General features: G+C 40.3%; 1 protein-coding gene and 1 pseudogene across 1 annotated transcript; both read right to left on the bottom strand.

Annotated features, from left to right (window-relative positions):
- Positions 1-3278: 3278 nt before the first annotated feature.
- On the bottom strand, positions 3279-5512 carry Adam21 (ADAM metallopeptidase domain 21). Its single transcript, XM_042692842.1, has one exon. It carries the CDS (start codon positions 5415-5417, stop codon positions 3279-3281), a length of 2139 nt encoding a protein of 712 aa, XP_042548776.1. The 5' UTR covers positions 5418-5512.
- A 6622-nt stretch (positions 5513-12134) lies between these two features.
- LOC122118872 lies at positions 12135-14507 on the bottom strand (annotated as a pseudogene).
- Positions 14508-14780: the final 273 nt, after the last annotated feature.

The following is a 14780-nucleotide window of genomic DNA, read 5'->3' as shown; positions in this document are numbered from 1 at the left end:
TAGTTTTCAAATTTAAAGGAATTTGCCCATTTCATGTAGGATATTCAATTGGCTGGTTTACACTTTTCCAACTAATAGTCTTCTAATGCTTGTTCCTTTTTACAACCACTGGAAGATAATAAATTACTAAAAATGCATGATGTTCTAAATCTGTTTCTTCTGGTCACTCAGCTTTCAGTTTTCTTGTTCACAGCCTGCCCTCTGCTACATGAACCACAATCTTCAACGTTTGATGTCAATTTTAAGAACTCTTCACCTAATCTCAGGTAAAACATTTTCCTGTACTTTCTCACTGAATGTTTACAATTTGAATTTTACATTTAGATTCTGATCCATTTTGAGTTACTTTTTATAAGACACAAATATTAGATCTAGGATCAAGATGTCTAAAAGTTAAATCCCCATGTGTTAATCCACTTTACTACTTCTCCATTCAAATTCCTGCATATTTATCAAAGGCTAGTTGGTGACTTGTCTAAATTAACTTCTGGACTTGCTATTTCTATTATGCTTCTATTCACTTTGCAAATATTATACCATCTTTATTACTATAGTCTTTTATTAATCTTTAAATAGAGTAAGGTAGATTCGTTTCTTCTTTTTCAAAATTTGAGCTCTTCTTTTACACTTTCCTTTCATATAAATTTTAGACCTAACCTGGGTAAAGCTAATAAAATACTATATTGGCATTACTTTAGCAACATTTCACAAATTTTTACATATTTTATTTTACTGCTCAGCTATTTTCTAATTTCCTTCATGATTTCCTGTCACAATTATTTAGAAGTATTTTTGTACTTTAACTTACTTCATATATTTTTGTGATTATCTAATATGATCAGTTTTACTGAGAACAATTCCTGTATAAATTTTTCATAATTGTTGAGGCTTATGAAATTTGTTTCATAGACTAAAAGGATAAGATCTACTGTAGGGAACTCTGAAGCTGAGCTGTCAAACCTGGAAAATTTTTGAGAGGTTGGAACACCACCCTGACAGTACTCGGACTCTGAGAGCTGGCCATGGAAGGGTTAAAAGAGACAGCTCTGGAGAGGGTTAAGAGACTGGAATGATGCCTGCTTCCTTAGTGCTGGAAAGGCTAGCAGCTGGACCTTGAGGGCTGACAGCTTAACCTTGGAGGCTAGACAAGGTAGACTACATATCTGGATTTTCCCTGAGTTTCCTTTCTCAAAACAATAAGGGAACCAGAATTTCTCACAAACCCTGTTTTGGTTCTGATCGTACTTGTGTAGATGCTTTATTTTTGCAGTTATCCATGTATCCTTCCCTGTGTGAACTCAAGTAAATATGCTTGCTCATGGGAACTCAGGCCCACGTGCTGGTAAGCTTTGGGACCCCTGGTTCCCACTGAATTTCCTTTTTCCTCTATACCTGTCTCTGTATGTTCTAATTTTCTTCAGCCTAGTATCCCATTGTGCTGCTTCGGGTTGCAGCTAATAATAATCAACTTTCTTCCTTCTTTTCTCCCTTCCTCTCCCTTCATTTTTTGGCTTTTGAGATGGTGTCTATTTACCCACTGCCCTGGAACTCACATTGTAGCCCAGCCTGCCCTTGAACTCAATAAGCCTTCTGTCTCAACTCCCAGACTCCTGGGATCATAGGAGTATACGACCTGGCTGAAGTGAAATATGTTTCCACATAAGGATGGCTAATGTTTTAAATGCCATTTTGAATATACTATGTTTTTTCCATTCATCTGTTGATGAGAATGTTTATCCTGTTGTTGGAATAATGTTATGTAGGTCAAATTGTTTGATATTGTTGCTCACATATTCTATGTATTTATCACTATTCTAAACCTTTCTTCTATGGTTATCATGTTACTATCAAACTATATTGTGACAAAGAGTCACAATAGTTACATAGGCTTGAAGAAAGATTATAGACATAAGGTACTTTCCATTGCAAAAAAGTCAATTGCTTTTTATCTTATTCATAAGTGTTGTTGAAAATATACATCTGACATCTGTCAGATAACAGCCATATGCCGATTGCTAGGAGCCATGTATACTTGGGTTAATTTAGAGTCTTATGCTTGCTAGACAAGAGTCTATTACTTGGGCTATGACCTCAGCTCTAATAGTTTTTTTTTTTTTTTTTTGGTCCGGTCGTGGGGCCTGAAATCTGGGCCTGGGCACTGTCCCTCAGCTCTTCAGCTCAAGGCTAGCGCTCTACCACTTGAGCCACAATGCCACTTCCGGCTTTTTCCTTATGTGGTGCTTAGGAATCGAACCCAGGGCCTCAGGCATGCAAGGCAAGCGCTCTACCACTGAGCCACCTTCCCAGCCCTAATAGTTTTTTTTTTTTTTTTACTTAGGTTTTTGAGATAAGACTCTCTAACTTTTTCCAGGATCCTCTTGCCAATGTTTTTGGAGTAGCTGGGATTACAGGTACATACTATAACACCTGACTTGCATCCATACACTCTTATAATAAAAATTACCAATCCAGGAAAGAATACATGATTGGAGCTTGCATTTAAGTTCACAGTAACTTACCATCATTCACGAAGAGCTGAGCTTAATGGGAATATAATATGGATCAGCACACTGAAACTGTAGTCGTTAATGGTGGCATTAATCTCTGCTATTCTACTCAAGATATGTTAGTGTTTCTGCTTTACAATCTTGGCTGGAGGTAAATGAGTATATTTTAGGGTGCTCAACTGGGCCTTTGTTATGATAACTCCTACTTCATAAGTCAATTAACCACTGTGAGGATCCTGGACATACCATGTACACTCAGAACACAGAGGGTTTCATGGATCTTTTGGATATGGCATGATATTCCCTTGGACCATGATTTTATTTATTAACTAGCCTCACTTGTGAGGTATTTTGAATTCCGTGGTATCCACACTAACTGAAACTTTTCTGATTTTGTGAGAAAATATAAATTATTTTCCCAAACCACTAAATGACAGCAGAGAAGAGGATTGATACCTGGACTTTCTAATGCCTGTCTCTTACCTTCCCATGAATTATATTCATGCCAAAGAAACATTAGAATAACTAAGCTGGGTGGCTGCATAGGGAATGAATCTTTATTTGCTGCTTACCACATGAACAGTAGGTAGGGACCTACTGTCATCTTACTTCATGTTTCTGATACTGAATGGAAGTCCCTGTATCTTGTACATTGTGAGAAAGGTACTCAGTTTCAGACATGTCCTAACATTTTAGCAAGAAACTTTTTTAAAAATGCATAGGATATTCTATTAGAGAGGCTTTCTTAAGTTGATGAGTGAGAGACTTAGTCTACCTGGATCTAGAACGTATTTGATAATATATACACATCCCAACAGTCAACAGACAAATCAGACTTGACCCCCAAAGGAATCCAGTTCCTGACAAGAAAACTCTCCTTTTTGATGCTGGGCCACTGTCATCACTACCTCCATAGCCTCTGTTCAGGCAGTGGGGTGGAGACCACCCATAGCTGCAGTGACAGTGATGTTTATTATTGCAGATCCCATTCATATTGCAGGTTTCAGGCAGGCAGGCTTGTGACAAGACAGACAGACTGACACACTTCTTATGGATGCAGATCTTTCCTGCTCCACAGGAGGTGCCATCTTTCACTTCACCAAAGTTGGGGATGCCCCACCCAAAGTGATGTTTAGTACCCCAGCAGGTAACACCATCGATGTGGGTTTGCTGCAAAACAGAATGATCTTGGAGCTGGGGAACATCTTCCACATTATCACACTGAACTTTCCCACAAAGGATATCCGACGTGTTACATTTCAAGTATACCGTGCCATTTATCCCACAGTGCCCAATCTGGCTTCCTTGGGAGTTGATTTCTTTATAGCAATTCTGAGATGCACTCTTGGCACCTTTGCCAAAAATCTCCCTGCACTGTTGGTCATGGGTATTACATTGCTTTTGGTAACAGTAGGCAGTGGCACTACAGGGGATCCCGTCCTGCACGTATCCATCTTCTGGACATTGATGGGATGTCCCATTGCACCACTCTGGAAGGTCACATTCATTGGCCTGTTGCCTACAAAGTTCTCCTAATGGCATGAATTTGCAAGCTTTGCAACAAAGCCCAAAAGCACAAGTAGCCCCAGGCTTCAGAGTACAGTTCAACCGACAACAAGGATCTTGTTTACACTGCTGCACAGACCCACAGTCACACTCCTCTCCTCTTTCAATGACACCATTCCCACAACGCTTCAGCCAAAAGATACCTCCTGGTCTTGGATGACTGTGCAAACAAGATCCTTGGCTTAAAATTGTCTTCTTAAATGTATCATAGCTACAATTGGTGAATCTGTCTGCTGGTACTCTGAAAGTACTCATGATGCAACCCTTTTCCCCACAGGAACAGAATTTCTCATCATGCTGCATACCGAAAGTGTGACCTAATTCATGGGCTACCGTGTTAGCAAAAAGAGACCATGGGTCTCCTTGGAAATTATCAACTCCACTGTTAAGAGGAGGACGACATATTCCTGCAACATAGGCTAAACCAAGTACATCTATTGAGCTTTTTATAAAAATGTGAGCAGCATCATGCTGTAGCTGGGAAAGACTGACTTGTTTCCACTGAGTGAAATCCTCCAAAACCTGATTTATGTCTGTCATTGGGAAAACATTTCCTTGATTCCAAATCACAATGCCAATTAAAGTCACGTAAGTATCCAACTGGTGATACACAGAATCCACTATATTGACAACAAGAAATACATCCTCTTGCACCTTTGATAAGTTGCTTTGGGAGTAAATGAAGAAATCATGGTCTGTCACGACAGCCAACTCCAGAAACCATGTATGGGTCCACCAGTCACCAGAAGAATTTTGTTTCAGACCAGAGTTCTCAGCTCCTTCAAATCCCAGGTGTTGGTGTGCTACTGCCTTCTCTGTTAAACCACACCTCATGGCTGAGAATTGTGTCTCATTACCATATAACCGATAAACCAAGTGTTCAAATGCTGTAGAGTGTTTGATGGGTTCGATTTCATAATTAAGACCACTTATTTGTAAGATTCCCCGAAAGCCTCCAAAACAGATGCTGAAAACTACCAAAGATTCAGGGGCTCCATCCACATAACCATGATAGTAACAGTCCCTAGGGACAAAGGGGTAGTCCTCAAGGACAGCATGCTGTTCTGTATAGGTGAACACAGGGAGGTTTGGGGAAACCAACAGCTTCTTGGGCCTCATGTGGACAATGTGCCTGTGGCCCTCCAAGAGCAGGCTGTAGGAGAGCCATCCTGGAGTCTCTGTACTTCTGTCCCTGCTGGTCACCTTCAAGGGGATCACCACTTCAGGGGAACTTGGGTATTGGATGGCCCCCGCCTGGAAGAGGCTAGAAGGGGACAGAGCCACCGCAAGCCAGAGCAGCACAAGAGTGACTCTCAGGGGTGCTCCAGTCTTCACAGCCACCATTACGGACCCATCTTTCCACGGTAGAAGAGGACAGAGAATGAGGTACTTCTGTGAAGGCTCCTCTCCCTGAGGGACTGAGTGCAGCACTGATCTTTATGGATGTGTGTCCTGGCAGAGGAATGGCATCATAGCTGCAGTGCTGAAAATGAAATAAAGAGAAGGGTGGGGCCGGGCATAGGACTAAGGAATCTGGGGGAGAAAAAGAATGGAGGGCCAAAAATTGATAGGTTAGATAGATAGAGTTAGGTTGTTATAAAAAAAGACAATATTGCAATATTGGCCGTATGTTGGTAATTGCTGAAGTTGGAAGATAAGTACTTACAAAATTACCCCAATAGATGGTTATAATGTCCATAAGAAAACGTTAAAGCAAAAACAGAAGAGACAAGTAGGGTAACTCTGTCTTGACTTGTCCAACATAGTACTGAACTAAGTTTGTCTTTGTATAACTATTGACAGTCTCCCATTTAACTGTCAATACTGGAGACATCAAAAACAATAAATAATTCTTATGACAATTTATATTAGTATTGTGGTTTACATTTTTTATTCACTGTCCCTCATTATTATATTCCATTTCATCCAAGACAATTAGACTCCAGGGTCCTTTAACTTTATCTTCTACAGTGCTAGCACAGCACTGTGTTCCATGAAAAGGGAGTCAAGTGCCTTGGATTCTAAATGAGTGCTGTTTAAATGCATTCATGTTTGATTATAGTTTTTCAAAGAGGAAAAATGTCAAAAATTGGACATCTTCTAAGAGTATGGCAAGAATAATCTGTGAGCAATCTGTTCCTACCAGTTAGCAATCAGTAAACACAAAAGACAGAAAGGAATTTGAAAATCCATGCAGCTTAAGGGCCTTGAGAAGAGGATCTCTGTCTTATTAGAACAAAGCCATGGGAATGCCTGTTGTTTTAAGAATTCTAGGGAAGTCTCTCAGTTTGCTTAAATACATATACAACAGTTCTGGAAAGTGGAGAAGTTCTGTATTCAGCATGCATCATGGCTGGGAATGCATCCATTTCTTTCCCTCCTCATCAAAAAAGGCCCCTATATATCTAGAGAATACAAAATGCAAGATGTTGTGTCAGATATTAAGGAAAGAAAATAAAAATGTAAACCATTAACAAAATGTCAATTCAGCAATGAAAGGTGGAAGTAGGAACAGGTCCTTTAGAGGACCTGTTCTACTGTATGCAGTATTTTGTTGAATGCATCAGAAGAGCCCTTCTCATACTCTAAGAAAAGTGTCCAAAGATTTCATCATCATTTCAAATGACTGAAAAAAGAAAGAAAGAAAAATAAAACTAAGAGCTGGGCACAGGTGGTTCATGCCTGTAATGCTAGCAATTCAGGAGGATGAGCTCTGAGGATCATGGTTCAAAGCCAACCTGAGCAGGAAAGTCCATGAGACTTTTACTTCTAATTAACTGCCAAAGAGCTGGTAGTGGAGTTGTAACTCAGATGGTACAGTGGTAGCCTTGATCAAAAAAGCTCAGGGACAGCAGTACCCAACCCCCAAGTTCAAGCTCTAAGTATCGAAAACAATACATTTATAATATATAATAGTTCCCCAAGTGCAGGAGCTCATGCCTGTCTATAACCCTACTCAGGAGGCTGAGACCTGAGGATCTCCATTCAGCAATAGCGATAGCAGAGAAATCTCGAATTATTTCCAATTAACCAACAGAAAGCTGGAGGTTTGGCTCCTTGAGTGCAAAAGTGGGGCGGTGGAGTAAGAGCACAAAGTCCTGAGTTCAAGCCCTGGTACTGGCACATTAAACAACAAAAGTGTAATATATATACATATATCTGAGATGATCCAAACTAGATTAATGTCACTACACACAAACTCCCATAAAGACCACAGGAGGATCTCAACAACGCATTTGAAATTCATGCATTGAAATTAATGAAAGACTTAAGGTCTCTGAAATAGTTTCTACTACCAGTAGCATGTTGCAAAGCTAAAATTCTTTTTCTCTATTATCAGTAATACAAAATAAATATCAAACATTCTAAGTAAAGGAAAAATGTCTTTTTTGGTCCCACAGTAGAAATTATAACAAAGAATTTCCATAAGGGAAGTGATTAAAGAAGAAAATTATAGGGGCTGGGAAGGTGGCTCAGTGGTAGAGTGCTTGCCTTGCATGCATGAGGCCCTGGGTTTGATTCTTCAGCACCATATAAGCAGAAAAAGCTGGAAGTGGTGCTGTGGCTCAAGTGGTAGAGTGCTAGTCTTGAGCTGAAGAGCTGAGGGACAGTGCCCAGGTCTAGAGTTTAAGCCCATGACCAACAAAAAGAAAGAAAGAGAGAGAGAGCGAGAGAGAGAAAGGGAGAGGGAGAGAGAGAGAGAGAGAGACAGAAAGGGAGGGAGGGAGGGATGGAGGGAGGGAGGGAGGGAGGGAGGGAGGGAGGGAGGGAGGGAGGCAGGGAGAAAGGAAACTATAAATTATGCCAGCCCTTGGGACACTGATACAAGGGGACTGGATGTTGTAAGCCATTCTGCACTACATCTGAAATCTGGACTCAAAACCAAAACAAAATAGAATAACTATAGAAAGAATATATTATAAATTGTGTTAGGAGTTACTGTCAATATTGAAGAAGTTCAACTTTTATGAGGTTTAAAGTTTTTAAAGTTTATAATTTGTTGTGACTTCTTCCTTTTGCTAAAAAAATGTGTATTTTAATAGTTATGCATTTGTAACTTTGCACTGCTTCTCTTAAAGTGAAAATTGTTTTGTAGATGGTTTAGGTTTAAAAATTAGGTTCCATATCTCTGGAAAATAGGTTCCATATCACTACCATACTGGCAGTGGTAAACACAGTTTCTTCCAAGAACATAGTTTCTTATAGCATCTTAAACATGATCATCTGAGAAGCCTTGCATAGATGATATGAAAAATGAAGATATCTAAACGGGTACCCATCTTCTCTTTTCTTGGTGAATGCTTCCTTTATCCTAATTAGTGCTTCTTTATATCTCAATACATCTTCCCTGGAAGGAAAGAAGGAATGGAGTCTTCTTTTGAAGATAAAGGGAGAGGAACACAGAAGGGAGGAAGGGAAGAGAGAGAGACAGGGAGAAAATAAAATTCAACCTTCATTTCCCTTTTAAGGAATGTGTCTTGTATCTACCTGGTACATTGAACTTAAGTTTCAAGAAAAATTATTTTTTATTGGAAGGCTTGTTCTAATACTTCTATTCTCAAAAGCTTTATATACCAACCATATGGTCCAGAATCAAAGATCCTTTCCTCTACTTCCCAGTAAGTCTATTTAGATAATTTAATCTATAAAATCTGACAGTACTGACTTTAACATTACTCATCAACCACCCTATCACTCTCACAGAAACTTCAAAGTCTTAAGCACCAACTTAATGAAATTCTCTACCAAAATCTTGCACTCAATCTAGCTAATGTCAGCAAGTAAATAGATAATCTAAAAACCATAAAGGTTGATATTTAATTCTTGCAATAGATTCAATACAATTCAGCTTACTAAAAGAAAGATACTCGAAATAGCGTAAGATAATAACTTACAGCTTTTTTCTCTCTCTCGTTCACGATATGTCCACTTAGGGAATATGAGTTGCTGTGGATGTGAGGGTAGAACATTGGAAGAACAAATAAAAATGAAGAATTGTAAAATATATAGGTGTGGTGACTCAAGCTTAGTACTCCTAGCTTCTTAGGCAGTAGAGATCAGGGGATCATAATCTGAGGTCAAACCAGAACCTTCCCTCTCTGCAAAAAAATTCTCTAGACTCCATCTGAACCAATGGCTGGACATAGTGACAACGTGCCTGCTTTCTCAATTGTGTGCAAGACCATATGTTGAGGATAACCAACATTTAAAAAAAGTTGGTGGAGTGTCTTAAGTAATAGAGCACCTACCTAGCAAGCACCTGGTTCTGAGTTCAAAAGCCAGTACTGCAATGGGAAGGAAGGAAGGAAGGAAGGAAGGAAGGAAGGAAGGAAGGAAGGAAGGGAGGGAGGGAGGGAGGGAGGGGGGAGGGGGGAGGGAGGGAGAGCACAAAGGGCATGGAAGGAAGGGAAGGAAGAAAGGAAGGATGAGAAAGAGAGAAAGAAAGAGAAAGAGAGAAAGATAGCAGTTGTCCATGTAGAGCAGAGATGCTGAGGGACTATAAATGGAGCTCAGACCTCATACATGGATCAGGAGTTGGGGAAAGGTTTTGTATTTTTTTCCTAAATGCTTGAGAGCACCAGTGCTAAGAGGTCATTTGTTCAAGGACATAATAACTAACTGTATTCAATTAAAGCTACTCCAGGCTTTTCTAGAATATACAATCTCCTGGGAAATTAGGAAGCCCAGTGATCTCATGGAAGTTCATTATGGACTCCTCTGAATCAGTCTTCTCTAATGATTTAAGAATGTCTGGTTACTGCTGTACCCACAATGTTGAGACATTTGTCATGGATGTAGACTGAAAAAGCAACTTCAAAAAAATGTTCACCAAAACTAGTGACCCAAAAGACATCATGGGCCACACCAAGAAAAGTCTCCCTGCAAGCCCCAGCCCAGCCACAAACCATATTTTTTTCTTTTCCTAGAGCTCAGCTTGACAGCAGTCAACAACAGAAAAATAAGTTCAAAGAATTTTTAAACCAGATTCTTGGTCTCACTCCTAGGATTTCAGAGACAAAAACTCCTGAAACAACAAGTTTTACTCATCCCTAGAGCAAATCAGTGCTAGTAAAAATGCATGTTCTCTATCATAACTCTCTCAAGTCAACACCCATCTACCACATATTGTATAAACTTCCCCTTCTCACAGCAATTTCAAATTCCTTACAACACTTACATACCAATAACATCTTAATCTAATGTCCTATTGTACTACTTCTATTTGTCTGGCACTAATAGGTCAGAACCCAATAGAGAGGTATGGAATTAATTTAGTCAGTCATAGCCTACAGTTTTGTTTTAAGGCAACAATAGAAATACCAGAGTATCCCTAGATCTTAAGTGATTTGTACACAAATGGTGCCCATTTATTTGGAGAGGGGAGGGGATGTGGAGGATAGTGAGGCCACTGAGTCACAAAACAAAGTAAAAAATATCTATAGTGCTTCCAAGTTCAAAGACAGAATCGTTTTGAGGATTTTCAGCCTTACAAAACTATCTGAATCCACAGCCATATCTACTTGTCTGCTACCCACTCTCTATCCCAGTCTCATGGGGAAAAGTGATCTTTCCCATACTCAGATCACATCTTCCATTACTTGAGGACTTGTTCTATTAACTTCCCCTTCTCTCTACGGTATCTTCACCTTCTCCTATTTTACCTATTCTTTACTGGCAATTAGGATAATCAACTCGTTCACCTGATGTGCTCACAATTGGAAGCCCTCCATCCCAGCAATGCCCTCAGTCCCAGCCAAATTGTAATGGTTGGTCACTCTTCCTACTACAACGCTCTACCACCAACCATACTCAAGTCATTCACATCTTTAAAAGGAAAAACACAGCAAAAATGAAGAAACTTCACATTACCCATGAACTAGTCTGGTTACCAATTTAGACGTACAGCCAAATTTAATGAATATCTTAGCAGCAAAAGATGCAGTAGTTTCCAGGGTCCTTTCTGTGAAAGTAGGTTATACAACCCTTATCGAGATTTCTACTTGAAACCAAACAGAACAAAGGAATATAAACCCTTCCCTCTTTGTCTTTCAGGTTGGCTAGGTTCTAGATTTAGCTACTGAGCAACAAGGATCTTTTATGTCTACATAAACAGCAACTGGCTCTCCAAGATGTCTTGCTCTGGCTTCATCTCTTCATGACATTTTCTCTGAACTCAATAATTGGAATTGGATAACCTTAAGAGCAGAAACATAATCCTGAAGCAGTCAATAGTCCAATGCTGCTGATACACCTAAGAAAAAATGATTGTGGTTCTAATTGTGACTAAACTGGAATCTCAAATCAAACCTGTCTACTAGCATAGCATAAATGAATTCAGCTAAACTGATGCTGATAATGTTAATCTCTCTTTTCTCTTTCTCTTCTTTCCTCTGTCTCCCCCCCCCCCTCTTTCTCTGCCCTCTCCATTCATCACCTCAGCCTATTTCTATTGGTCCATTTAACTGTGCCAAACAGAAATAGGCTTTATAGACACACATCCAGGGAATTATAAAGTCAAGCAAAAAAAAACTGTAACAGGAGGTTTAGGATGGAGAGATACTTTTAAAATGTGTCTTAGTAGCTGAGCATGATGGTGCTTGCTTTGTAATCCTAGCATTTGGAAGTCTGAAGCAGGAAGATCATAAGTTTGATAGCAACCAAGCTACATAGTGAATTTATGACCAGCTAGGCCTACATAGGAAGATCCTGTCTTTGAAAAAGTGTTTTTGTTTTGCCATCTCAGGAAATAGAAAAAGACAACTTCTGGGGGAAATGGACCTTTAAATTTTACTGAAAATACTGAGGAGTAAGTAAGAGTAAGAATATGCTCAGCATCCTTTGCTATGCTATCTAAAGCTTATGATCCTGATCTGATCTAATTTTTGTTTAGGTAGACATGTCCTCATGTTTTCCTACCCTTAAAAGAAAAATTATGAAGGTTGTTCAAATAAAGTCATCTTCCTCTTCTACTTTTTCTTCTTTCCTCCTCCCCCTCCCCCTCCCCCTCCCCCTCCTCCTCCTCCTCCCCCCCCCTCCTCCTCTTCCCCTTCTAAGACTTCCTCATCCTGTTCCTCTTTGTTTGCATCTTTCAAAGCACAGGAAGCAGCATAAGAACAAACCAATCACAGGAGTGGGCCACAGTAGTAACAGTTGGCTACAGTTATCCTTTACATTTGATTCTTCTGAACCATTCTTTGGAGGTGGAGCACTGTCTTCACTCCCTCCATAGCCTTTGGTACTACTATAGGGAGGTGCCCATCTATGGTTGCAGTGACAGTGCTGTTTATTATTGCAGATCACCCTATGTTGCAGGTCTCAGACTTACAGGTTTGTGGCAGGTTTGTGGCAGACAAACCATACTTGCACACTTTTTTATGAATATAGATCTTTCCTGGACCACGCGTTGTACCATCTTTCACTTGACCGACATCAGGTACAGACATCCCTAAGTGATAATCAGTTCCCCAGCAGCCAGTGTTATTGAGGTGAAACTGATACACTATAGAATGTTCTACAGGATTAGAACTGTGTGTACGTTTTCACACTGAACTCTCCCACACATGATATCAGCAGCCAAACATTTCACATAGATTGTGCCTACAATATTGTAGTGTCCAAAACTATTTCCTTGAGTGTTGATTTCTTTGTAGCACCTCTGAGATGCACTCCATGCATCACTGCCAAAAAAATCTCCTTGCACTGCATGTCATGGTTGTTACATGTCTTTTTTACTGCTATAAAAAGGCCTCTCCAGGGGAGTCCATCCTGCACATATACATCTTCTTGGCATGGCTGGGACATCCCATTGCACCATTATGGCAGGTCACATTCACTGGCCTCTTGTATCCACAGTCCCTGATGGCATGAATTGGAAGTCTTTGCAACAAAATCCAGAAGCACAAGAAGCTCCAGGACTCAGTGTACAGTTTAAAACACAACAGGGATCTTTTGCACACTGGTATATGTTTCCACAATCACACTCCTCTCCTTCAACAACTAGGGTTGCCACAGTACTTGAGTCTAAAGATATTTGCTGGATGTGGAAGAGGGTAGATACATAACCCAGTATTGCCAAGAACTGTCCCAATATTGGCTATAATTGCAGTTGCTGAATTTACTTGACACCCTTCTTTTTTTTTGGTCCAGTCGTGGGGCCTGAACTATGGCCTGGGCACTGTCCCTCAGCTCTTCAGCTCAAGGCTAGCACTCTACCACTTGAGCCACAGCGCCACTTTCCGGCTTTTTTCTTTTTGCTTATGTGGTGCTGAGGAATCGAACCCAGGGCCTCATGCATGCAAGGCAAGCGCTCTACCACTGAGCCACCTTCCCAGCCCTTGACACCCTTCTGTAGGCATACATGGCTCACCACTTCAATGCACACACACACCACCTAGTGTGACCAAGCTCATGAGTCACGGTACGTGCAAAAAGGAGTAATGATCTGTTTTCAAAAACATCAGCTCCACAGTTAAAAGGTCCCTGGCATATTCCGTTAACATAGGCAATACCAAGCCTTGTGCCCTTTAATTTTTAATGAAAAGATGTGCAACATCATATCTCAATTGGACATTAAGCTGCTAATGCTTCCAAACAGAAAAATACTCCACAACTTGATCTATGTCACCACTGGTTAAAAAAAAAAAAAGGGCATTCATTATTCCAAATCTCCATCATGGTCAAAATTATATCAACTTCAAGAGGTTTATAAAAACAAATCCATTATATTGATAACAAATACTTCAAACTACACTTCTGACATATTACTTTTAGAGAAAAGACATCTATCATGGTCCACAACTAACAGCTCAATAAACCACCAGTGGTTTCACCAACCCACCTAAGAACTTCGTTTCAGAGTAAAATTATAGGACAATTGCCACTCCAATTAGAATGTTAGTTTATCTTCTGTTTACCCACATCTCATGAATAGCAATTGTGTCTCATCACTTTCTATCCTATATACCCAGTGTTCAAATGTGGCAGACATTTGAATTGGCTCAGTTTCATAAGCAAGATGATTTATCTGTAGCATGCCTCAAAAGCCGCCAGAACAGGTACTGAGGGCAACCAGAGATTCAGGATCCCCTCCACATAACCATGCTAGTAGCAGTCATCCTGGATGAAGGGCTGTTCCTCATGGATGGCACACTCTTCTGTGTAGGTAAGAAGAGGGAAGTGTGTAGAAACTAGCAGCTACTTGACTTTCATGTGGACAATGTACCTCTGGCCCCCAAACTGGAAACTATATGAGAGGAAACCCAGAGCCCTGGCTCCTTTGCCCTGCTGATCACCTTTCAAGGGGATCACCATTTCTGGAGAGATGAAATGCTGGGAAGGCCTTGCCTGGGAGAGGCTAGGAATAGACAGAGATATCTCAAGCCACAGCAACAGAAGAACAAGCCTGATATGTGCTGGCATCTCACTCATTGGCATCATGGAGATGTCATTATGAAGGTAGGACGTGAGGAATTGCTGGTCTAGCTTCTCTCACTGAGCTGATCAGAGTGTGGGGCTGATCTTTATAGATCTGTGTCCTGGCTGAATTGGGCCATCAGAGATGCAGTGCTGAAAACAAAAATAAAAAGGAGAGTGGGAGTGAGAAAGTGAAGCTAAAACAAGTCTTGAGATGGCACCAGATTTGAAACAATAAAAAGATAAGATTCCCTCTAAAAGTAGAGGATCACAGTAAGATTTTTTAAAAAAGAT

The sequence above is a fragment of the Dipodomys spectabilis genome, unplaced genomic scaffold, assembly GCF_019054845.1.
Source record: "Dipodomys spectabilis isolate Male_0828 unplaced genomic scaffold, ASM1905484v1 ptg000157l, whole genome shotgun sequence".
NCBI classification, from domain to species: domain Eukaryota; kingdom Metazoa; phylum Chordata; class Mammalia; order Rodentia; family Heteromyidae; genus Dipodomys; species Dipodomys spectabilis.
Note: the sequence above shows the minus strand (reverse complement) of the source record. Positions and strands in the feature narration are given on the sequence as shown.

Bases quoted from the DNA above. Each gene is read 5' to 3' on its own strand.
- Adam21 (XM_042692842.1), bottom strand. From the start codon at position 5,417: ATGGTGGCTGTGAAGACTGGAGCACCCCTGAGAGTCACTCTTGTGCTG.